This window comes from Podarcis tiliguerta, assembly GCF_965153285.1.
Source record: "Podarcis tiliguerta genome assembly, chromosome: 8".
NCBI classification, from domain to species: Eukaryota; Metazoa; Chordata; class Lepidosauria; order Squamata; family Lacertidae; genus Podarcis; species Podarcis tiliguerta.
Window position 1 is genome coordinate 19,942,179 of NC_139541.1, and position 25,864 is coordinate 19,968,042.

A 25,864-nucleotide genomic window follows, 5' to 3' on the forward strand; every position below is an offset into this window, starting at 1 on the left:
GTAGAACATAGCTGTTAGGGTTTGTAGTCAGTCTGATAACCTTATCCTCCAAGAATTTGTGTACTCCTCTTTTAAAGCCACCCAGGTTTAACTATGTGCAGTGTAAAGAAGATATTTTGTCTGTCCCAAATCTTCTGAAATTCAACCTCATTGGATGTCCCAGATTTCCAGGGCTATGAGAAAGGGAGAAAGTTTTCTCGATCCATTTTCTCCATTGGGCTTACTCCCAGGCTAGTGTTTACAGAATAACAGACTTAGGCTGCAATCCTACAATTACTTACCAGGGAGTAAGTCCCATTCAACCCAATGGGGCTTACATCTGAAAAAACTGTACTATAAACGTTGGTAGCCTACTTAGTAGGAATAATTTATTCTGCTTTTCCTTACATAAAGAGAGACACACTCCTGCTTGATTTTTAAAAAGGGGGTGAAGGTAAAGGGGCAAGAAATAGGCTTTGCTTATCTCCCAGAGGACAAGTAAAAGATTCAGAAATCACAGCTTGGAGGGGAAAGAAGATAAATAATTTAGCACTAAGAATAACTGAAGCCTGATAGTTTGCCAGCATTAGAAGAAATAAAAGAGTTTACAAGAATCTGACAATTTTTTATTTTTTTTATAGAGCCTCTGGAGGGCTGAACAAATAAATAGAGAACAAGAAAAGAGTTCAAAAGTAATGTGCATAAGTAGATTTTGAAGGGAAGGATTAAAATGTGAAAACAATAGCATGCATGAATTCCCTGAGCTAAAAATCAAGCTGCCCTGCATTCTTCAATATTATTTATATCTGTCTATCATACTGGTATCCTACCTTTTCTCCAAAGTACTCAGGGTGGACTAGATGGGATGTTTTGTTTAAAAAACAAAGCAAAGCAAAGCAAAAAAACAACAACCCCTCAAAGCAGCTGTATGAGGTTTGGCTGATGGGAGACATAGTGGCTGGCAGGGGTGGCCTGTCCCATCACTGCCTTCACCCCCAGCCAAAGCTTTGCTTACGGAACCCCGGCAGCAGCAACAGAGACAGGCAAGCAGGGCATCGTGGGGGCACCACCCCGTAGAACTCCATCACCCTAATTTAGTCATGGACTTGCTTGTTAACTTCAGTGGGGTCCACTCTGAGAAGGATTAACTGGATGCAAACCTTGGTCTCCTTGCTCCCAAGTCCAACACTATATATGTACATACACACAAACTATATACCACCTTTCGGCCCTAAGGACCCCCTCCCCCCTCGCGCCTGAAAAGTGGCTTACAACAATTACTATATTTTCACTATTAAAATCAGAGCATTAAAACAAGATTAAACAAATAAAACAAATCCAGAAACAGGATTAATAAAAGATTGGTAAGTACAGTGGTACCTTGGGTTACAGACACTTCAGGTTACAGACGCTTCAGGTTACAGACTCCGCTAACCCAGAAAGAGTGCCTTGGGTTAAGAACTTTGCTTCAAGATGAGAACAGAAATTGCACAGCGGCAGTGGCGCAGCAGCGGGAGGCCCCATTAGCTAAAGTGGTACCTCAGGTTAAGAACAGTTTCAGGTTAAGAACGGACCTCCAGAATGAATTAAGTTCTTAACCCGAGGTACCACTGTAAAATAAAAACTTGGTGGAATGAAAATGTCTTGACAACCCACAAAAAGACATCCAAGGCTGGCCCAGGCAGGTGGGGTTTCATGGGATGTGAAGTTTTTCATAAATCTCCTGCCTCCTACTCCCCTCCAAGTTGTGGCTTAGTTCTACATTATTAGTAATTTGGGAGGCAAAGTTATTGTGGAGGGACTTCATTCATACAGTTGTGCAGGTGTTAGTGACTGTGAACACAACAGGATGGGATTTCATTATTGTCTCAATAAAGTCCTTGATGGTCCTACTCAACTTGCTCCAGCAAATGGTTGAACTGTCCACGATTTGGGAGGTTAAAAGAGAGCTAGAGACAGTAAGTTGCCTAAGGCCATGTGGTGAATTCATACAGAGAAGAGATTTTAACCAGAGACTGGCCAGTCTTTAAACCTATGTTACACTAGCTCTGGACCAGATAGAACAGCTGGAAGTCCTGCTGATGGATAATTTTACAGAGATAGGAGAAGACTGATTCTACACTCATGGGAAAACACATACAGTTTGTGCTCTAGGCTACAACTTAAGCAACCATGTCTGGAGCTGATGGGCGCTGTAGTCCTCAACATCTAGAGGGCACCAGGATGGGGAAGGCTGATGTACATAGAACCAATTACACCAACACATCCAAAAGTGATAATCCTACTCATGCCTCTCACACACCGTAGTGAAAAAACTCTTTTTCTAACCAGCTGGAACCTCTCCAGGGAGGAATCTCTCCAGTGTCACGAACTGCCTGGAAAAGGCGTGCTAGTTTCCAATGAAAAAATATCTTGTTCCATGTTGATCCAAAAGTCTGTTTGTTTTGCCATTCATTCTGTCTATATTGAATCCTTCAACTTTGGTACAGAGTTAATTTCAAACATAATCTATGTTCATTTTGAGGTCCATCATAAATGGAATCTCCCAGTTACAATGGATTGGGTAAGAAGTAATGGAGACAGTTCCTGCTCTGTTAGCAGAGCAGACAATCCTGTGCTAGATGGACTAAATATAAAAGCAGCTTCATATTATCTATTCACATGTTAAAGGAGCCAAGATACCCCAGAGTAGTCATGAGTAGCCAATGTTTATGGAGAATAGGATGGAGAACCAGTGGCCCTAGACTCCAATTCCCATCAGTCTCAGCTGGCATGGCCAAAGGTCGGAAATGATGGGAACTGTAATCCAGCAACGTCTAGAGGGCCACTGGTTCTCCATCCTTGATGCACAATGCATAGTAAGACAGATCACCATCTCAATGTTACAGGTAGGAAAGCTAAGGCTAAGAAAATGGTGGCTTGCTTAAGTCTGCCTAGTTAGGTTCATGGCAGCAGTGAAATTTGAAGCAGCAACTTTCTGCTTCACACTCTCAAACCTTTAATCCACAGCAGCATGCAAAACAACTGCAATTCCATGAGTCACTAAGTTCCGCAAGAAAAGTCATTGAAAACAAGAGAAAACAACAGAAAAAGGCAACAGGATGAACAAAATTTAGGGAAGTATATATTTTTATTTATTGCTGCTGTTACAGGATAAGGCAATGACTCATCAAGTCCATTCTTTGTCAGTGAAGTTTGTAAGTGAAAGTGAATACTCATTTGTAAGTTCTCAACGTATTTACATTTGCTGCATTTTCAAATAGCCAAGGCGAAATGTATTTTCCCCCAAACCCTTATTCAACTCCGGACTTCTTATGTCAAACCTTGGCTTAGTTCAGCACAGTGAGGGAGAAAAAAAGACAGGTGAGCAGCAAAGCAGCTGCAAGCCCCTCTCAGGATTCCAGAAGTTTGCATGGTCCTGGTTAACATAGTTTGGCTTTCCATGATGTGTGAACCAAGCCAATATGTTCATATCTATTTCATACTACTTTAAGACAGATATGAGAAAGTCATGGTCCTCCGGGTGTTATTAGACTACAACTCCCAAGTGAGAGCTGGACCATAAAGAAGGCTGATCGCCGAAGAATTGATGCTTTTGAATGATGGTGCTGGAGGAGACTTTTGAGAGTCCCATGGACTGCAAGAAGATCAAACGTATCCATTCTTAAGGAAATCGGCCCTGAGTGCTCACTGGAAGGACAGATCGTGAAGCTGAGGCTCCAATACTTTGGCCACCTCATGAGAAAAGAAGACTCCCTGGAAAAAGACCCTGATGTTGGGAAATATTGAGGGCACAAGGAGAAGGGAACGACAGAGGACGAGATGGCTGGACAGTGTTCTCGAAGCTACCAGCATGAGTTTGACCAGGAGGCAGTGGAAGACAGGAGTGCCTGGCGTGCTCTGGTCCATGGGGTCACGAAGAGTCGGACACGACTAAACGACTAAACAACAACAACCCATCATCCATACCCACAGACCATGCTGGCTACATCTTGAGGGCCACAAATTCACTATCCCTAGTTTAGGAACTGCTGGGGAAGTCTCACTTCAATATTTATGAGTATTCCCTAGACTGCAGGCCTGTGTTTACCTTAGGATTTATTAAGGGTGCCAGATTTGAGGTGCAAATTGCCCAAACTACAACTGTTCCACAAATCTATGTGTTTGGTACTTTGAGTTGATCCCTCATTCAGCTCTCTATGATGGCTGTGAGTGCCCTAACAGATTATCCAAAACTGGCACTGACAATGCAAAAAGATTTTTAGGTTTCTGAAGGGCAGTTACCGTACTTGCCTGATGCCTGAAAAGGCTAAAAATACGAGTACGTAGGTAGGTAGGTAGGCAGGTAAGTAAGTAAGTAAGTAAGTAAGTAAGTAAGTAATTGGAGACTTTTATTCCTGAGGAAGTTGCACAGATATCCATTCAATATGGCTTAGATTTAGTGAAGTCTACCACAAAATACTGAGTTGACTATCAGTGCTCTTGGTTGTTCCTTCCAGCATTATAATTCAGTGAACTTTGCCCCACCAACATCAGTCTGCCCTAGACCATCCTTGAGCTATCACTGGCATACTGTTGGTATCACTGACTTCCACCCTACCAGCCGCCACTGACTTTTGTACCTCCTTATAGCTAAGCCACCCAGAAATCAACTTAGTTTACTACTAGGGCTGGGTACATTCCTAGCTGCTGAATATATTCTGCCTTCTTCAGTGTAATGCTGCATTTTTAGTTCCTCCAGATTAATTTTCCTCTAGAAGAGCTTAACCATCCATTAGCATAGATTGCATTTGCAAAGGAGTGGTCCCTTCAAGGCACGGAAGATGGAAGCAAGAATATTAGTTGCCTAAATCATATTTAAACTCTGGATTAATGTAGGACTTTATGACATTACACCTCTCTCTCAAACTGCTGGGGGGAGGGGGAGCTTTCAAGAAATGAAACTGCTTTCATTTCATACATTTGGCCAACTCCTTACCATATATATATTCCTTTTCCCATTAGTGAAATCATTGTGGACCCAAGGGTGTTAGACAAGAATGTAGTGATTAGGAGAATGCCAAATGTGTTGGAAGTTGTGGGTTCAATTTTTTATTTTCTTTCTTTCTTTTTATTTTATTGCATTTATATCCCACCTTTTTCTCCAAGGAGTTCACAGTGGTGTGTATGTTCTCCCCCTCCTCATTTAATCCATGAGGCAAGGGCTGGTGATCTATAGAGTAAGGAAATCCAGGGGAGGAATCAAATGGGTTGACAGATGTTCTGCCCCTGTGGATCCCTCTAGTCAGACACCTCTTACTCTGGAGCTGCTTCTGGCACCTACTCCTGACAGTAAAGAATTTTCTCTTTTGGGGGAGGCTATTGAGAATAAGTCAGATGCTGAGCTGGTGCCTACTCTATCTCAGTCTCTATGGACATGGAGAAGACAGGAAAAGCAAACTTCACAGGCCCACCACATTCTCAGAAGTGCCTGTTTCTCTGCCCTATCCCAGGACTCCAGCCACTTCCCTTCAAAAGGAAGATGCAAGGCTGGGTGGCATCTGTCTTTCTTGGGACATAAAGGACATAATGGAAGAGTGTACCTTCAGCGATGAAGTCAAACCACAGCACCTGCTGTGGCTGTAGAGACCAATACAATTTATCCTCCTGACAGTGCTATAAAGAAGGTTAGTCTGAAAGACGGTGACTAGCTTAAAGTCTCCCACTGAGCTTCGTGACTGAGTAGGGGATTTGAACCTGGGTCTCACTGATTCTAGTCTAACAACTACACCACACTGGCTCTCAAGATCAAGGTAGGAGAACCTTCATGCTTGTGCACTAGTGTTCAGTCCATGAAATATAAACAATAAGGAAGTGAAGTATTACAGTGCTTCTGTTGTTTCCAAGGCCTGTTTTCCTCATGAAGGTTCTTCCTCTTTTCTCACTCTACAGCTTTTGTGTTATATAATTATGGCCAGGGGCACACCAGGAAGGGGGCTGCATAGAGGAGGGAATCAGAGCAGCTGCCTCTGAAAGGGTTAACTTCGTTCACCACCCCTCCCAATCCCTGCCCCCTTGTTTAGCCATTAAGAGACCCCCCCACACTCCATATGCTCTGCTCCATTTATTATTTCTGCATTGCATCAGGGGGGAAGTATTCACACTAAGCCACAGGGATTAAAGACTGAAGCCGTAGGGAAGTCGGATCACATCCTTCATATCCATCTGTTTTCGATTCCAACCCTTCACACCTGCTTTTATTTATTATTCCTTGCTCAGACAAGACAGGGCTCATTTTTCAAATCTTAAAACCTTTTTTTCTTAAGAAAAGTATATAAAGGCAGGAGATACACGCACACACATTCTACTATTCCTCCTTCCTTCAAACTCCTATGAAAATGACACGCCCAAGGGGGGGGGGAAATTATGACATGGCAGGGTCTTGGATGTCGTGGTAGGCCAGGGAAATCTTAAAAGTTGGACAGCTCCTTAAAGTACTTCTTCAGAGTGGGCAAAGTCACTGCAACAAAGCAGAAGTTGCTTCCATTAAGCTTCCATTGCTAAAGGCAGATTATTTTGGATGAGTATTTGCAGGGGTTATGTGTGGGTGTGTTTGCAAACTTTAGGCTGAAATCCTATACTGGGAGTAAGCCACCATGAATTTAATGTGCCTTACTTCAGAGAAAACACACGTAGGACATCATTGTTAGGTTGATTTCTATACGCAATTACTTTTGAGAAGACATGTGTAGCACTGCACACTTAGATGCTTTTCTTTTTCAACATCCAGCCACAAAACAGCTCTCTGCTCACTCCTAGCCCAAGGAAGCCCTGTCTGAATGAAGACCAGTCTTGAATTCTCTTTCCATCAGGCTTTTTGAATTTATGGAGATCCAAGACTTGAGAATGTTCATTTATGTATTTATGACATTTATATTGCACCTTTCCTGCAAGCAGTTCAAGGTGGCATACACAGCAAGTAGACAAGGCTGAGAGACTGTGTCTGGCCCAAAGTCCACCAAGTGAACTTAATGGATAAGCAGTGATTTGAACCCTAGTCTCCCATGTCTTAGTCCAACACTCTAAACCAGAACTTTCCAACCTGTGTGTCATGACATGTTAGTGTGTTGGCTGCAGCGCATAAGTGTGTTGTGCAAACACTCCCCAAGCTCCTACCGGGGCTGGAAAAGGGTTAGTTTAACCTCCAGTTTGCTAGTAAAACTGAATTACTGTGTCGCAAAATGATGCATGTTTAAAAGTGTGTCACCAACATGAAAAATTTGGAAAGCTCTGCTCTAAGCCCAGCGCATAAAAATGCTGATCTTATAAATGTTTCCTAATAATCAAAGCTACTTTTCATCTAATGGAAAAAACGGTGATAGTAATACTTAGCATTTCAAGGTCCACAGCAGTCATTAACTTGGTTAAACAAAGGTAAGCCAACTGTTGGTTGGGTTAGGCATCTCTTAAGAATGACTGTGGCAAATGCCACATTGACCCTGGGAATGTCATTATGGGATGGTGTAATGTGCTTCCCAGCAGCAATGCACAGAGAAAAAAGATAGGTTCCTCCAGGGGACCATCACATAGTGGCATTATTTTGCTCAATGTTGTAAGAAAAAAAGATGGGAAGACCATCCGGCCACCTTCTCAAATTGTAAATATCACACCCACCTGAAAGAGGAAGCCCATGAAAGTCACAGAAATTATTCCTACACCTTTTGGTGGGGATGAAGGTCCAGTGAAGGAGGGGAGGGGTGCTGTGTGTAGCCCTAGTCGAAAATACCCATTTATGTGTGCCCTGCGCACATAAGTGAAAATCCTGTAAGTTGGCAGCACCCTCCAAACACCCTTTAAATGCCCTCTCTCCCACTTTCTCTCCAATCCATCTCAAAAATATTATACCAAAAATATCCACAACGGGAATTGAAGCTCTGTGGCTGGCTGGAGGCTGGAAGATGTGCAGAAAAGCGGCTGTTCCTGCTGCACTACCGCACACATCAGCTGTTAGGCAGAGAGGCTGAGCAGCCTAAACAAACCCCATTGTGCCTCCAGTCTCTTCTCCGCCCTCACTCTTCAGGATCTGGGCAGGGTCACCTCGTGAGCCACGATTCTCCAGCTCTCTCCCTGCATTCCTGGTATGAATTATATTATTTATTTATTTCCGGGCACCGCACAATATACGAGATCACACACAAGTCGATTGTGCACAAGTTTAGGAGGGATACCTGCAGTACCTTAATCATGTGTTTGGAAGAGACGAAAAGGCCATTTTGGCTAGCTCCCTGCCAGAATGCAAGACCACCTGTACCTCATACATCCACTTACAGTATATAACCTAGGAAAAAGTGGAAGGGTACATAATCTGTGGTGGTCTTTCTCACCCAGGCACCTTTCAGGTGCGTTGGTCCTAACAATCCTGACCACCAGTCAGACTGGCTGGAGTATGTAGAAGCTGTAGTTCAAAACATCTAGAGGGCACAAATTTGGGGAAGAATGTTCTCTGGGTAGAATTAAATAAACCACTATGGGAATATTTGTTGGAAGGGCAGTATAAAAATACCTTAAATAACAAAATAAGGTAAAATAGTTCAGTGTGGTAATGCTTTGTATGCAGAAGGACCAGATTCAGGCAACAGAATCTTCATTTAAAATAATTTAAAACTGCTGGAGAAACCACTGGTGAGGAGATGTGTGTATGAAAAAGATGTGGGGATCGATCTAAAAATTTTGTTTCTGAATTCTTTTTAAAATGCCACATATGCCCAGAAAGATGGAAAAGAGAGGGGAGGGATAAGAATCCAGAATCAACAGACAACTAAAAATGCAACTTTTTTTGTATTTTTGTTCAGAAACAAGAACACAGCAGATGGGCATCTGCAAACAACAAGTGCCGCTCATGGGTGAGCAAATGGGGAGATGAATTATTGGCTACTTTTTTGTACACTTCCTCTGTGGCATCTGGTACTGTCCACTAACATTTCTCTTGGTAGCTTTTTTTCCTGTGTGTACAAAGTACTTTACACTTTGCTCTTCTGGCACCCTGTTAAGATAGATTAGAAGCAGAAACCTTGCACACTGCACACAACAGCATTTCTCTTCCTCATTTCATGGTACCTTCCTTTCCCTTCCTTTCTGTACCTCCATCAAACCACTAGCTCACAGAGTCCTGCTCAAATCCCATGCTGCTCTTGGCTTTGTAAGTGAGCAGCTTCAGTCTCCAGCTAGTAAGCCATAGTGCAAGGAGAGAGGGAGAGGCTGGCAGAATGGAAGAGGCATATAATCATAGAATCATAGAACTGTAGGGTTGGAAGGGACTCCAAGGGCCTTGGGGATAAGGTGAGTACTTGCTGAATGGAGGATAGAAAAGGATGAAGAAACTGCTCCCTGCCCGCAGAGGGAGTGTCACCACTGCAAGTAAGCAGGGAGGAGGCAGCGAGGCAGGTGGGGAACCCAGATCCAAATCTGCTACTCCTCCCAGAGTGCCGCTTGAGATGACTGCCTCAGAAAGACTCATGATAGCATCAGCCATGAACCTGTTAGTCTTTACATATGCCAGAAGACACTCCACAGTTCTGAACAAAATACTACGGCTGAAGTGAGCCAATGTTTAAGTAGAGTGGTCCTCTTGGTCTCTATATCTTGCAGATTAACAGTATCTGAAGGGTTGCCATGCAGAAGGATGGGGAAGACTTGTTGTTTGTTGCTCCAGAGGGCAGAACTAGGTGGAAAAAATGGATGGAAACTGCAGGGAAGCATATTTCAGCTAGAGTTGCATGACAGTGGAACAGATTGCCTTGAGGAGGGGTGAGCTCTCCTCGCTGGAGGTATTTAAGCAGCAGCTGGATGGCCATCAATCAGGGATGCTGTATTTGCATCCCATGCTGAGTAACTGATTGGGCTAGATTATCTCTAAGGTTATTTCCAATCCAAATATTCTATGATAGAAGATGATTGGAAACGAGTCATTTTTCTGGACTACTGTAATGCACTGTATGTGGAGCTGCCCTTGGAGATGGCCGGGCGTCTGAACCTGGTGTATCTAAAGTGGCCGCTAGGCTTGTTAGCTGGGTAGCTTGATAGGACTGTGAGTCATTGGTCCTGAAAGTGCTACGCTGCTGCCAGTGAGCTACCAGGCCTAATTCAATGTATAAGTATTAACATACCTAAATGGCTTGGGACCCAGGTATTGAAAAGAGCCCTTTATTGGACCTTACTATCAGCAGGTGAGCCTTGGTGGTGCCACCACTGTGGTCTGCCTGGTTGGTGTTGACCCATGACAGGGCCTTCACAGTGGCAGTTCCCTGTTTGTAGAATGCTCTCCCCGCAACTGCATCAGTGGGGCAACTCCTAGAAAGAGTTGCTGAGACCACTAGGCCTGAGCTGTGGTGTGTTTCCATGAATAAAGATTTAACTGCACTGGCCTCTAGTGATTTATTGTTTTTGTTGCTGACCTATGCCTGACTCCAGCCCTTATTCTACTACTTCTACTACTACTACTACTACTACTGACAACAACAACAACACTCCTGGGTTTGGAAGTGAAGCCGTGTTTGGGTGACTTGCGGCCACATCACTGATAACAACAGTAGATTGGAGCTCAGCTTTCCAGAACAGATATTGTTACTGTCCCATCTCCTGCAACACAATTGCTGAGGATCCAACATAAAATAAAATAAATAAATGTGTGCATCGTTTTGCAGTAGCATCAAGTATCTATTCAAGTGTTAAAAAAATAATTGACTCCATCTGTATTGGCCTAATGACTGATTAAATGACTAATCAAGGAAGTCTTAATTAAAACATTTTTTTTCCGTGCAAGAAGAGCATGGGAGAGGGGGAGAAAGAGGAGGAAAGCACTCATTAATGCCTTACAATGTGTGTCGGATTCCGTTTGTGTCATTCGCTAACAGTCGTCAAATGAGTAATTATGCACAAGGTCATTTTCCAGGGATTTTTTTTTCTTTTTTGCATACATCATCAAGCTGATTGGATTAGGCTTTGGTGCTCGACTGGGTTCTGCAAGTGGCAGCATTTTCCCCAAGACAAAACAGGTAATTAAAGGCTGCTGAGAATAAGCATGTTGAAGAGACAATATTTCCTCTGTCGCTGTTAAGAGCTGGGCTGGGATTGTGGACAGCTGTACCCGAAATCCTTGGGGCTGGGGCCAGACCAAGGAACACAGGAACCTGCCTAATATGAAGTCAGGCTATTGATCCATCTAGCTCAGCGTTGCCTACACTGACTGGCAGTGGGTCTCCAGGCAAGCAGAGGCAGGATCAGGGATGCTCTGAGGTCAACATTGGGGGCCCTGCTGTGATGTGGGCCTCAGCAAGTGCTGCAAAATGCTAACTTGTGGTGCGGGTCCACACAGATACCGATTATGCAATCCTTAAGAACACGGGAAGCTGCCTTGTATGGAGTCAGAACATTGGTCCTTTTATCACACTTTTGTCCACGCTGACTGGCAGCAACTCTCCAGGGCTTCAGGCAAAGAGCATCTCCCATGCCTACCTGGAGATGCCGGAGAGTGAACATGGGAACTTGTACGCAAAATGGATGCTCTGCCAATGAGCTACAGCCTTTCCCTTCTGTGCTGGAAGTCGGGCAGTGCTGAAGCCCAAGCACACATAGTCTCAGCTATGCTAAGCTGCAGCTGTTCAAGCCCAAGACTCCAACACCTGCCTCCTTTCATCCCACTTCCATTTCCAAAACTCAGAGAGATATTTATCACAACTGTATCCTCCCCTTCCTTCAAGAAGCTCAAGGCAAAAGAGATTATTGCATTTTATCCTCACAACAACCCAGTGAGGTAGGTTAGGCTAAGAGACAGCAACTGGCCCAACATAACACAGCTTTGTGACTGAGTGGTGAATAGAGGAGCACAGGCCTCACTGTTTTTGCCTGACAACTTATCTGCAACACCAGCCTTTCCCAATCTAGGGCCCTGGGGTTGTTTCAGAGTGTGCTGGCTGGGGCTGATGAGAGTTGCAGTCCAAAAAAGCCATAGGATCCAAGGTTGGAAAAGTCTGCACTACACCACACCGGCCCTGCAAGGCTTTCCCCTTCCCACCCTATGCTCACTAAATCAACTTTCATCAGAGGCAGCAGCTGCCAGAATAAAATAATTTGGGAACTTGCTATGTTTTTGACCACATTACAGAAATTCCATAGGCACAAAGCATTTCTCCGCCTGAATCAGATGGCTTAGCTCTATGTGTGTGTGAAAGAGTGGGGCAGGGGGCGATCACATTTTTAAAAGTAAAGTAAGATGGCAGCATGAAACTCACTGAGATGACTTTTTCTTTTATTGGCTCCACATTTTGCTCTGATGCTTAGCAATCTTTGCTATGGAAAAACAACAAATGCCCTCAGCTGCCACAGCTGAGTTCAATTTACTTAAAACAATATATGAAAATAAGGATGGCAATCTTTTTTCTTTTCTAAAATATATTTCAAAGGAGGGGGCAAAAAAAAGGTATGTCTTGGGGACTGCACGTGCCAATTTTCCATTCGGCTGTGACTCGTGTCTTAAACATGCATGCTTTTCAAATGGTGTGTGCAGCCTAGGAAAATGCCGTTGCCATGCCAAAAGAAACTTAGTCATGACTACATGGATTGGCCTCTGCATTCTTAAGAGGCTGCTTTCTTCCATATATCCCACTGGGACATCGCAGGGCTTATCTAGATCATCAGCTAAGTCATGTCCCATGCGCATTTTGAGCCGTGGACTCAAAAAGTTTAAAATTGTATAATTGTAAGAGGTTTGGCATAAGCATCACCAAAATGGACCTCATTGGCCTGTTACCAAAACAGTTGAGTGCTTTTCAGAAATGGAACTTTCCAGGTAATGTAATGTCACACTGAACGTGCAAACAACTACAACCCACCTTTATTTAACCATGATTCCTTGCAGCATGGGGCCCATGGGTGGGTTATTCCCTGCAGGAAATACTGTTATCATCCTCAACCTGGTGCCCACCAGAACTACAATTCCTGTCATCCCTGACCACTGGCCCTGCTGTCTGGGGTCTGATGAGACCTGGATTCCAGCAACATCTGGAGGGCATCAGGCTCAGAAGGCTGTCTTAAGGAGAAGGCATGTGCATCTGTTCAACCAGAAACAGACTTCTATGAGGCCATATCTCATGCTGCATAGAACAAAATTGTAACACCAATCGAGCAATGGCTTTGTGCCAGGATATAAATATGGTCCATTTGGAACTGCATTTTACATCTCAATTCACTGGGAATGTCACTCTGTCAATAAAACCTCGTTCCTGCTAGAGCATGCAGCTATGCTTGCAGGCTCTCTGCTTGTCTCGCTCTCTGTACATTTGATTTCCTGAACATGGAAAACCCTAAGAGGCTTGGGGTCATGATTGCCTACCCTGACAGAAAGCCAGCTGCCAACACTCTTATTGATTCTGACTGTAGATACAGAGTTATGGTTTGTGGACGTGTTGAACTTACTTTACAATATTTTAATTGGAAGCTCAGATCTGAAAAGCACGGAAAATCCTGAAATGTGGATTCATACCATAATACCATCTTATAGGACAATGTGGACTCTCCTGATGTTGCTGAACTCCAACTGCCATTAGCCCCAGCTAGCGTGGCCTAGGGTCAGAGATGATGGGAATTGTAGTTCACAACATCTGGAATGTACCATGTTGGCTACCCCTGGTATATAGAGTGGCTTATGTCAATATGTATGGTAAGGGATTTCACTAGGAGGCTGGAAAAAAAGAGACTAAAAGGGAGAATAAAACACATTCATGTGAGCTTCTGGACAACAGCCACGGACTTTAAAAAGAAAATCAGTTTTGCTAATACAAGGCCAAAATAGATTAAGACAGGGGCTAGTAACTTTTCAGAACATAGGAAGCTGCCTTAATCTGCATCCACCTAGCCCAATATTGCTGACACTGACTGGCAGCAACTCTCCAGTTTCAAGGAGTGGATTCTCTCAGTTCTATCTGGAGATGTCAAGAATTGAACCTGGCACTTTCTGAATGCAAAGCAGATGCTCTATGGCCCTTCCTGTACAGCAGCTACAGTCAACAAGGCATCATAACGTTAACCTTGCAGATAGCAATGACATTCCATTTTAGTTTGGGGAAAAGAACTTATTGCTTCTAAAATTATGCCACCATAACTTATTAGGAATATGTAATATCTATGAGTCAAAGAAGATATTTCAGAAGTTATTTTTCTTCTCTTTTTAAATATATATATATAACATGGAACAATGCAACACAATCCACACCTACCCTTCTGATGCAAATGAACAACCATTGCACAACTCCCAAAATTACAGGGTGATGTGTCACTCTTAATCTTCCTAGGAATGTGGGAGTTCCTGTTTCAATCACTTCCATTGTCTGAAATCTACCAGATGATAACGGAAGAACTGCCATCGCAGGCGAAGATTGATATGTAGGTGAGGTTAATAAATGAGCCAAACGGCATGCTTACTGTAGGTTATAAAGGAAGAAGATCAATGCAAGAGACAGCTACAAGTGCACAAGGCGACCTCCGTGCCTTAAACTTTGGTCCAGACATTGAACTAGCATTGATTATAGAGGTTTCTCATTCAAGCTGCCAGTTCAAAATGAATTAAACTCACAATCAAATTTAGACTCTGGCGTCAACTCCACACTTACGATGGGCACTTAGAAGGCTGAGCTGGGGAATTGGCAAATATTGTGGGATACAGATCTATCAACTGCGATAGCTCAGTGGAAATGTCAGAATACCGAGTGCTGGAAACAAACAACACAGAATGACTGTCATCACTTTGCTGTTATGTTTAGTTAGATAGATAGATAGATAGTTGGGTTTTTTTATGTTGTAATCTGCCCACTTATCTTTGGATGAAGGGCGGCATACAAATTTAATAAATAATAATATAAATTGGCCATGCTTGCTGGAGCTGATGGGAGCTGTAGTTCAGCAACATTTAGAGGGCCAAAAAGGTTCCCCACAGCTACTCTCAGGCTTGAACCCAGTGTGTGCAAAGGTCACAGTGCCATCTTCAGACACACAAGGGAACAGGAAAATGTGAACTTCCCATAAATTTTGCTTCTTAGGAGTTCTGGAGTGGGATGTTCTCACACATGCTCTGTGGCAGAACAAGTACTTTGTTTGCAGGAGATGCTGGGTTCAGTTCCTGGCACTTCCAGGCAGGGCTAGGAAAGATTCCCTGTCTGAAATCCTGGAGAGATGCTGCCAGCCAGTGTAGGCAGGACTGAGCAAGATGGACTGATTCAGTATCAGGCAGCTTCCCACGTTCCTATGGCAGTCTTTACCTCTGGTAAATTGGTTTGATAGGCAAGAACAACACCTAGTGGTGACATTTCCCCTCGGCTCCCAGACCAGCCCCCAATGATTTAACAGTCGGCTGGGTTCTGACATCCGGAGCTACTGCGAAACAATTCAAATTTTGCTTCAGGTGATTGTTTGTTTGTGGAGAGAGGGGCACCATTTTAGTCAGGGACTTGGGGCCATGCTTTGGCGGTGAGCTGAATCCCAAGCAAAAACAGCATCCCTGAGGTGTCAAGTCTTTCCTCTCTTCTGGCGCAGTATCCTGTGCATAGCTTTCCCCCTTTCCCATGCTAGGAGTGGGAGATCAGACAGCTCCACATTTCTCCTCACCTCATGCTAGGAGTGGGAGATCAGACAGCTCCACATTTCTCCTCACCTCCTTTTCCTTGCCCCCAGAGAGGGATATAGCAGCTTCTCAGCTGCAGAAGCCCATCCTTGGCATGGTTAGGCCACAGTTCATGGCACTCTGCAACCCTTCACCACAAGCAGACGCCATTTTGAATGCCATGAGGGGCTGCGGCCTTCTTCGTCCACAGTTTCACAGCCACCAGTCCATTGCTTTTCCAGCAGCCACCAACTGGCAAATAAGTGGTATGTAAATTAGGTAATTAATTACCTAATTAACAGCAACAATGACCCTGCAGCAACTAGAATCCATGGATACCAAGAGAGCAGCGAAGAAATTGTTAGTCAAACCCTAAAATGGTTCCATGAGGTCTCAGTTTTCCCGCCTTCCCCCCCCCCCCAGCCCTGTGATGTTGGTCTTGCCTGTGTTTTTGCCTTCACAGAGCCAGAGCAGGTACCCTGGAGAGAAATGGCAGCCCTCATTCTCTCCTCTTGTGAGCAAGCTGCTCTCCCTTCACTTTTGAGGCGCAGGGCTGGAATTAGGGCTGGAAGAAGAATGGGTTTAGTTTGCTTTTCACGTGGGACTGAACCAGTCAGAATAACTTCCTTGTGGATTGGAAGGCAAACCCCAACTTCACTGGAGTTTTGGATGCTGTTTATGGCAAATAAAAAAAAAAAGTTGGACTTTAATAGGTGGTAACAACACCCTTCAAAGTATGGCAAAATGACAAAATATTAGATTACTCTTTGATGGCAAAGTCAACATACTTTGCTACATCTAGAGAACAAAGTCAAAGGCAGGACAGTTTTTGGTCAAGATGGTGTGTTTTTATAGAACACTGTAGGAAAAAAAAAGGATTATTTCTCAATATATGTTAAGGGCTCACAAAGTTTTGATGAAAAATGTATAAATATACATTTTTATATATATCTCAATATATATATTGAGCTGGGAGTAGTAATTGTACACATACTAAATGTTTATATGAATTAAGTTGTAATTGTCTCTGGTTTGGTTCTCTTTGTTCTTCTTGGAAACCTTGCACTTTATTACATAAATAATAACTATTATTTAAAAAACCTTCCTCATAAAAAATACATCCAAAGGGCTGTATTCAATGTTAATCCTACTCAAAGTAGACCCATTAATATTAATGGACATGACTAGATTAAGTCTATTATTTCAATAGGTCTACTCTGAGTAGAACTTAGTTGAACACCCCCCCCCCCAAATGTGTATTTTATGGAGAAGGTACAAAATGTGTAAAATCTAAACACATTTTTTGTGCTTTCTTACAAACAAACAAAAAAAGTCTACAGAAAATGGAACAAGGCAGACCTGTGACTGAACTCTAGAAAAACTGAAATGTGACAGGAGTAGGCTGCTTACTCCATCCTTAGCTGGAAAGTAATGAGAACCAAATGAACATACCGAGGGTGTAGTCTTTCAGACACAAATGTAATGGAGAGGGATAGCAACTCCCAGTCCCCTAGCCTCCTAGGCCCACAGCCTTTTAGATGAAGATATACTCATTGGGGGCTTCTTCTTTTTTAGTTTAGAGAAAAGGCAAGTAAGAGGGGACATGATAGAAATGTAAAACATCATACATGGTGTGGAGAAAGTGGACAGGGAAATGCTTTTCTCCCTCTCATAATACAAAAAACCCAGGAGCATCCAACAACAATGAATGTGGGAAGATTCAGGACACACTGAATTACTTCTTCACAAAGCACATGGTTAAGCAGTGGAGTTTGCTTCCATGGGAGGTAGTGATGGCCACCAACTTGGACAGCTTTAAGAGGACTGGGCAAATTCATGGAAGGTGAGGCCATTAATGGCTGCTGGCCACAATGGCTATGTTCTCCCTGCATTGTTGGAGGCCTCTGAATACCGCTGGATAGAGAATCATAAGTAAGAAGCGTGCTGTTGCATTCATGTCTGGCTTGTTGGTATTCCCATTGGGGCTCCTGGTTGGCCACTGAGAGATTAGGATGCTGAACTAGATGGTCCTTTGGCCTGATCCAGCATAGTTCTTCTTATGTTCTTACGCAACATCAGCTGCTATGACTGGCAGGCACAAATGAAGCCTCTGGGTTGGCCAGGTGTGGAGCCTGATCTTCACCCACTGTCTAATCAATGGAATTTTATTTCCAAGGAATACAGCCTCCAGATCGGGATTCAGCTATGGCTGCAGATGGCCCCAAAGCCAGCAGTCTACAGTAGCCTAACTTTTCATTTTACAATTGTTAGAAATGAGATGCTGATGAGTTGGCAGGTTTGGGAAATCAAAGGTAGTCTGACATACCTCTGAATGATCAGGGACTTCAAGCAACAGAAAATGATGTTTCTAAATGGTAGTCTGTAAGGGTGGGTGCTTAAGAATGCTCTTTGACCTGAAGACTGGAAGCACGCAAGCCTATGCAATCTTGATGTGCCCTGAAGCACGTCAGAAGGAAGAAAAAGAAATATTGATAGAAAGAAGGTTGGCTGGAGCCTGTCTAAACTTCCTGATATTCTACATTCCTTCTTTTGATTTCTAGATAGCACTTATGCTATTATTTACATTTCTCCCCCATCTCATTTATTTATTGACTCCTCATTTATCTCTCCAAATGTGGGTGTGCTTTTTAAAAAAGTATTTTGTATTCCTGATCCATTTTCTATGGTGACAGATGCTTCCATTGCCACATTGCATTGCCTAGCTAATCTACATGTAGGTTTTTTAAGTAGGTGACAGCTCTTCCAATGATTTTTATCTTCCCAACCACATTCCATTGCAACCTGATTCCTTCCCCTCTATTACTGTCTAGGGCTGATGGATTCTTTCACTCTCTCCACTATGTTCCTTCTCTGTGCCTCCTCCGTCTGTTGAGTATTATCTCAACTAAGCACATTTGCAGCCCTACATTTTGCCTGAATCCTCATGGTTCATTTATAATATTGGGAAGAAGGACAACAGTTTATGCAAAACTGAAGTATTTTGGCAGCTCTGCTTCTTAGGATACTGGTGGTGTCTCCCCCCCCCCCTTTTTTTTTTTTTTCTTTTTCTGTTTCCAAACACCTCTCTAGAAGACATTCCACAGCCATACTGTAAAGAACTCAGGAGAGTACTACACATAAAATGTTGCTGCTCCTTTTGTGGGGGTCTAGAAGTGTGAATTTCACACAATACTGAAGTTGATTAATAGTTCCTTATTTGCACAAAAGTTCAAAATGCAGCTCAATCAAAACATTTTTAAAGAACTAAGGTTTATATGTCCCCAAAGTAAGCTTCTGAATACCCTATATCATATTACCATACCTTTCAAGGTATGCAATTCTTTTCTCCAGTCATTTTTGTGTGTGCGCAACATTCAGGAATGTGTGAAGACATCTGATGATAGCAAATAAAGACCTAGGAATATGCACCCCAAAATAAGCTTTGGGATCCCACAAATCATACACTCATACATCCAGAATAGTATGGTCTACTACAAGACGACATTCAGTCATGTTCAGTCCAAAACATTCTCAGGGTACAGTACGTCAAAGAGGTACCCCTATGTCAGTCACAAAGGAATTGGATTTTACTGTCCTGGACTGATTGTATATAAAATAGGAATATTCTTTATTTTCATTTTAACTGTCAGCATATTTGGTAAGTATAGGGTTAACCTAGAGTTCTAGTGGGTGCCCCGAAGGGAATGTCTGGAGGGGGGAGCATATGCGGCCCTCCAGGCCTCTCTATCTGGTCCTTAGAATGTTCCCAGGCTACACCCCTCATTGACTCTGCTTTGCACCTTCCCTATTTTAGTCTGGCTGGAAAGTGTCCTTGAAGTCTGATACTGCTTCTTGCTTGCCTGGGTGGAGGATAGAAAGGGGTGTGTGATTGTGTATAGAAACTAGCCTTCTGTATGATGGTAAAATCTGCATTCACTGCTCCACCCACTTTTCCATTAGGGTCCTGCCCACCAGTAGCTGTAGAAGGTTCCCCATCCCCTGCTCCAAGTGAAATCAATACATAGCATCAGCCTGTGAAAATGCAGCCTATAGTACTCCTCCAACTGTCTGAAAGCTAAAGAAACCGACAGTGCAATTCTCACTGAGGTGGGTGCCCATGGATGCTGTGCAGCATAATGGCCCATCTTTCCTCAAATGGAAATGATGATTATCTTCTTAATGGGGCTGTTGAGATGATGAATGCAGGTAACCTTACAGAGAGAAAAAGTGCTAGATGTGATAAATAGCAGAGATCCTTCAGATGTAAGACTGCTGTAAAACAAATCAGGGAAATTACTACTTTGTCTCCCTAATTAAGCAAACCAAGAGCTCCAAGTACCTGTGTACACCTTACAGACAGAGGGAAAGCCAGTTGGACACCTGCTCCAAAATGAGGCTTCTTCATTCACTTCTGCTACTACAGAAGTAGTGTCTGCTAAAGAGATACTAATTAGATCTTCCTGGTGAGTTTCCTTTTGTGCGCACACTGAGCAGGGAATATAATTGTAGCTGCATCAGCCATTCATTCTTCTTGTGAAGTGAACTGTAATGACTAATCGTTCTGCTGTTGTCCTGCTCTGAATCAAAAAACTGCAATTACTCCTAATATTTGCTTATGTTTCTGTAGATCTGTGAGCTGATTCTTCATATTTTGGGTCTATTCTGGAGGTAAGGTGTATGGGGGAGGGGATTTCGTTCAGCACAAGAAAATGGCACAGTTTTAACCCTTTCGGAAGGACCATAGATCAGTCGTAAAGGATCTACTTTTGCATGAACAAAGTCCCACGTTCAATCCTGGCATCCATCTGAAAACCTGCAGAGCTGCTGCTTGTCACTGTATATCTTAGGCGCAATGTAAGTTGAACAGTTAATATGCATAGCAGCTGCTCCCTGTGCACATTTACCAGGCTTCATGGAGAATATGCAGATAATCTGTTCATGAAGAGGGAGTCATGCACATTCCTCCAAAGTGCCATTGAGATGGGCACATTCCCCAAGGCCTGTTGGAGAGTATGCATATTGGCTGGAAATTGTGCCCAATTCCCTCTTCTGGTTGTTGCGCATGTTCACCACTCAACTTACATTACCTTTAACATATACAAAACTAGAAGAACCATTGTCCAGACTCATTGTAAGGCAGCTTCCTAAGTTCTTAACCCTGTCAAAGGCTTAGGAACAGTGTACAACAGTGCTACTTGAAAGTTTAGAGTCAGTTCCAGCCTAGCTGCCTCAAAGTTAACGCCTACTGTACCAGTGTCTACCAAACTGTATACAGGGAAACACATAGAATTGTAGAGCTGGAAGGGACCACAAGGATCATCTAGTCCAAACCCCATGCAATGCACGATAGAATGCTTCTCCATAGAAAACTTCCCTCCACCTAGATATGAAGTATATCAGGGTGAAAGGTTCAAGCCTAAGCTTTTTGCTTGTTTATGTCAGAGCATTCAGTCATGTGAGTCCCTGTTTGCGATCTGAAGGAGGATATTAGAAAAAATATGTTGATCCCTTCAGCAACAACTTGACAAGACTTGGCAAGCTGTTTAGAGAGGACTGGTGGACTTGATGTGGCTATAGAACTGATGTAGTCCACTGGGGGCTGATGCCCATTGAGACTGGCATTGCAGAATGTTGTTTAGTTGTTTAGTCATGTCCGACTCTTCATGACCCCATGGACCAGAGCACGCCAGGCACTCCTGTCTTCCACTGCCTCCCGCAGTTTAGTCAAACTCATGCTGGTAGCTTCAAGAACACTATCCAACCATCTCGTCCTCTGTCGTCCCCTTCTCCTTGTGCCCTCCATCTTTCCCAACATCAGGGTCTTTTCCAGGGAGTCTTCTCTTCTCATGAGGTGGCCAAAGTATTGGAGCCTCAGCTTCAGGATCTGTCCTTCCAGTGAGCACTCAGGGCTCATTTCCTTAAGAATGGATAGGTTTGATCTTCTTGCAGTCCATGGGACTCTCAAGAGTCTCCTCCAGCACCATAACTGAAAAGCATCAATTCTTCGGTGATCAGCCTTCTTTATGGTCCAGCTCTCACTTCCGTACATCACTACTGGGAAAACCATAGCTTTAACTATACGGACCTTTGTTGGCAAGGTGATGTCTCTAATACTAGTTTTGTCCCCATCCTCCTCCCTGCTGAGTGCCACACAAAAGTTGGTATTTTAAGTATTATTGAACTTTATTTGTTATTATTATTGTTGTTGTTTAGTCGTTTAGTAGTGTCCGACTCTTCATGACTCCATGGACCAGAGCACGCCAGGCACTCCTATCTTCCACTGCCTCCCGCAGTTTGGTCAGACTCATGTTTGTAGCTTTGAGAACGCTGTCTAACCATCTTGTTCTCTGTCGTCCCCTTCTTCTTGGGCCCTCAATCTTTCCCAACATCAGGGTCTTTTCCAGGGAGTCTTCTCTTCTCATGAGGTGGCCAAAGTATTGGAGCCTCAGCTTCACGATCTGTCCTTCCAGTGAGCACTCAGGGCTGATTTCCTTAAGAATGGATACGTTTGATCTTCTTGCAGTCCATGGGACTCTCAAGAGTCTCCTCCAGCACCACAGTTCAAAAGCATAAATTCTTCGCCAATCAGCCTTCTTTATGGTCCAGCTCTCACTTCCATACATCACTACTGGGAAAACCATGGCTTTTACTATACGGACCTTTGTTGGCAAGGTGATGTCTCTGCTTTTTAAGATGTTGTCTAGGTTTGCCATCGCCTTTCTCCCAAGGAGCAGGCTTATTTTAATTTCGTGGCTGCTGTCACCATCTGCAGTGATCATGGAGCCCAAGAAAGTAAAATCTCTCACTGCCTCCATTTCTTCCCCTTTTATTTGCCAGGAGGTGATGGGCCCAGTGGCCATGATCTTCATTTTTTTGATGTTGAGCTTCAGACCATATTTTGCGCAAAATATGGTTATTATTATTACAAAGTACCCATTTTTAAATGTACTCTCAAAGAATGCATTTTCAAATATAATTTATCCTAAAGTGCACATTTTTATATGCATTTTGGGTTAATTTTTTTTAAAAAATATGAGAACAGCATTGCAAAAGTCATAGGTGAAATCTGGAGAACTGCATTCTGATTCAGAGATTAGATTGGGATGTGTGTATCAGTTCAAGGCAATTATAAAAATTTGCAAAGAACAAATTTCTAGAGCATCCCTACATGAGAACCTGACTGTGACAGATAATGTTGTGGCTAGCAAATCTTATTTATGTAACAAAAATTATATACCACTTGATTGAAACAATAAGTGGCTGACAATAAGTTTTTAAATGATCAATTAAAAACATGTAATTTTTTAAAAAGCGATTAAAATCAGCTGTAAACTAAAAAATATGAAAACACATCAATTTCTATGTGCCTGGCTAGGCTTGCCTAAACAAAAATGTTATAAACAGTTGCCAGAAAGAATACAGTGAGGCATTTGCCTGATGTCAATATGCAGGTAGTTCCTGAAGTATAGGGGCTGCCACACTAAAATATACATTTCTTACAAGTGCATAATGAATATTGTGTGGCACTTGTAACAGTGTAAGTTCCACAGATCAAAGCCGTTGAGTGGGCACATACGAAGAAAGGCAATCCCATGAGTAAACTGGCTCCAAGCAATTGATGCCTTTATATACTAATATTAACAACTTAAACTTGGCCCAGTAACAAATCAGCAACCAGTGCAGATCTCTGAGTAGAGGTGCTATATGCTGACAAGTTCTCACTCCTGTCAGTAGTTATGCTGCAGCATTATACACTAACTGCAGCTTCTGGATCAAATGGAAAGGAAGCTTCACGTAAAGCACATTTAAGGCACCAATGCATGAACTACCGTGGTCAAGCTCTCCCCGCCCAGGAACGGCCATAGCTGTTGTAGCAGGTGCAGTTGCTAAAAGGCGTTTCTTGCCAGAGTGTCTACCTGGGCCTTCAGTAGGACAAATCTAAATCTGGGGGGAAACCCCAGACTGCATACCTGCAGCACCTTGTCCACATCAGCTGACTGCAAAAGTTGAAACTGATCCTACAACACACCACCAACTCTGGCACTGGGTAAATCTGAAACTACAAGAACTGTGGAGTCAAGGTTACTCCAAAGTTGAGAAACTTTATCAACAGAGTGTGTAGCCAGCTGGTCACAGTGTGTCCTCAAGTACTCCAGAGGACCCTCTCTGTTAGTGGGAATTAGAAACCTCTGGGATGTCCGAAATAATGCTGCTGGCCGGCTTCTATAAGATGTAATTCAAACGGCTAAATCTTAGTTTCCATTTCTTTCATGGAACTGACTTCCTTTTTAGCCACAAGCAAGCTAATATTTGGGTATTTGGGGGGCGGAGAGGGGGAGATGGTGTTCTTGAGCTATGATCACTTCTTTAAGATTCTTGTAATTTCAGTAGGTGCATAGAGGTATTTACCACAGTAGGCATAAATGTGATGCTTGTGTGTCCCCACTCCAGGAATTAATTTCTCTACTGCCCATCACTGTGATCTGAAGTATCCCTTGTTTGTTAAAAGCCACACTTTAAGCTTGATCATTTTTCATCTCTACATTTTTCAACCCCTCCCACACACTTGATCCATGTTCCAGCCACACAGTGCAGCAAATTTCAGCAAATGCGGCTAAGGCTGTGTAAAAAAACTATGGGAAGTTTGAGGTTACACCTCGTATCTGAAAGCTGAGCTTTCTATTTAACATGCAAACAAAGGATCTTAAATTGGGTGGCTGTTGCAGAGAGGACTGTTGCAGAGAGATGGCCAGGTAGTAAAAAGATAGAAAATTTTCACAAACATACATGGCAAGCAGCTCATTAGGCCCTTGCAGAGAGTCATGGAGGATATGGGTTTGGGGAATGCTGGACTAGGTGGTAACCAAAGAGTTGGGGGGAACCTTTTAGGACATCTAGTCAAACATTCCCCAACCCTCCTCCATATTTTGGACCCAAACTCTCATCAATCCCAGCCAGCATGGCCAATGGTCAAGGATGATGGTCATTCTAGTTCAAAATATCTATAGGGCACCAAGTTGAAGAAGACTAATAAAGTCTGGCTCTTCGCTTGATGCAGGAAATTCAGAGCTAGAGCACCTGAAGAGATAGCAGTCCATACTTTGCTTGAAGACCTCAGCCCCCAGCAAAGTAATTGGTGCCACTGTTGAACTGTTCTTATCAGCAATACGTGCCTCATAATCTTAGGAAGTTGCCTGTGCTTCTGACAGTAATTAACGGCACTGATATACCATATTTTCTGCAGCCAAAACGGAAGGGAATGCTACTGCAGCCATATCAGAAAGAAGTAGTAAAACAAAGGGTTGAGTGTGGTCCAGTGGTTAGATTTAGAGTGCAGATTCCTGGGTTCAAGCCACAAAGCTTAGTAGGTGATGCTTTGGTGCGCTCTCTCACTCTCTGCCTAACTATTTTGCAGGGTTATTTTAAGGATAAAAGGGAGACCACATCCTGAAGTGCACAGAGGAAGAGGACAATAAAGATGCTTTAAACAATCCATTTTCATGTTGCTGTAGTTGCTTCTGTTTTGAGAGACACAAAAAGAAACAGAAAGTCCCAACCAAACCTGCAATCAAAGAAAAGAGAAAGCAGGAGCTGGAAAGCAAGAAGATATGAGAAAGAGAAATTATTATTTACTGTATTTGCAGACCGCCCTTCCACAAAAGTTCTTGGAGCAGTGAACAATTGACAATAAAATAATAAAAATAAAACATCAGCAATAAAACCGCAAACTGAAAGCATGTCATAGGGAAAATCAGCACCACCACAATACGTAAGAAACACCACAATCAACTCGTCAACCCTCATAAGTTGAACAGAACATTACGTCAATGAGGCGAGTGAGAGCATTTCCAGCAGGAGGGAATCCCACAAATCAAGGAGCCATGACTGAGAAGACCCTATTGTGACTCAGGTAAAGGATGGAACTATTAGTAGGGCTCCCCTACAGAACTTAATGTATGGCTAAGGAAGCACTAATCAATGTGGTGCCCTCCAGATATGGTTGGACTTCAACTCCCATCAACCACAGCCAGCATGGCCAATGGTGAAGGATGATGGGACCTGTAGTTCAGCGATATCTGGAGGGCAATGTGTTGCCTGTTCCTCAGATAAGAAATTGATGCAAAAAAAGAGGAAAGAGAAATAGCTTCAAATATGATAGTGTATGTTATACTGCAATATGTGAAGTTGTCTTAGGTCATTCTTCTCTCTCTCTCTCTATCACACACACATACACAGAATCTTCATTTATCAGGC

The 25,864-nt window shown here is 43.1% G+C and overlaps 1 protein-coding gene and 1 long non-coding RNA gene across 10 annotated transcripts in view; one reads left to right on the plus strand and one right to left on the minus strand.

Annotated features, from left to right (window-relative positions):
• MORN1 (MORN repeat containing 1) overlaps positions 1 to 25,864 on the minus strand; it is a 121,510-nt gene that overhangs the window by 29,768 nt on the left and 65,878 nt on the right. The window contains exon 13 of one of the 8 annotated variants that reach the window (XM_083453998.1): positions 24,913 to 25,201. The exons of the other annotated variants lie outside the window; for them this stretch is intronic. Within the exon in view, the coding sequence (XP_083310124.1) occupies positions 25,033 to 25,201 (169 nt within the window). The 3' untranslated portion in view covers positions 24,913 to 25,032. Of the gene's footprint in view, positions 1 to 24,912; positions 25,202 to 25,864 lie in introns of those variants that run through there. 8 annotated transcript variants of the gene reach the window in all.
• LOC310683970 lies at positions 14,953 to 25,131 on the plus strand. Of its 2 annotated transcripts, none has more exons than XR_014514604.1 (4): positions 14,953 to 15,412; positions 19,929 to 20,073; positions 20,238 to 20,278; positions 25,026 to 25,131. It is a non-coding gene; the product is annotated as an uncharacterized lncRNA (long non-coding RNA). The 2 variants fall into 2 exon arrangements; XR_014514605.1 differs by lacking the exon at positions 14,953 to 15,412 and adding an exon at positions 16,934 to 17,542.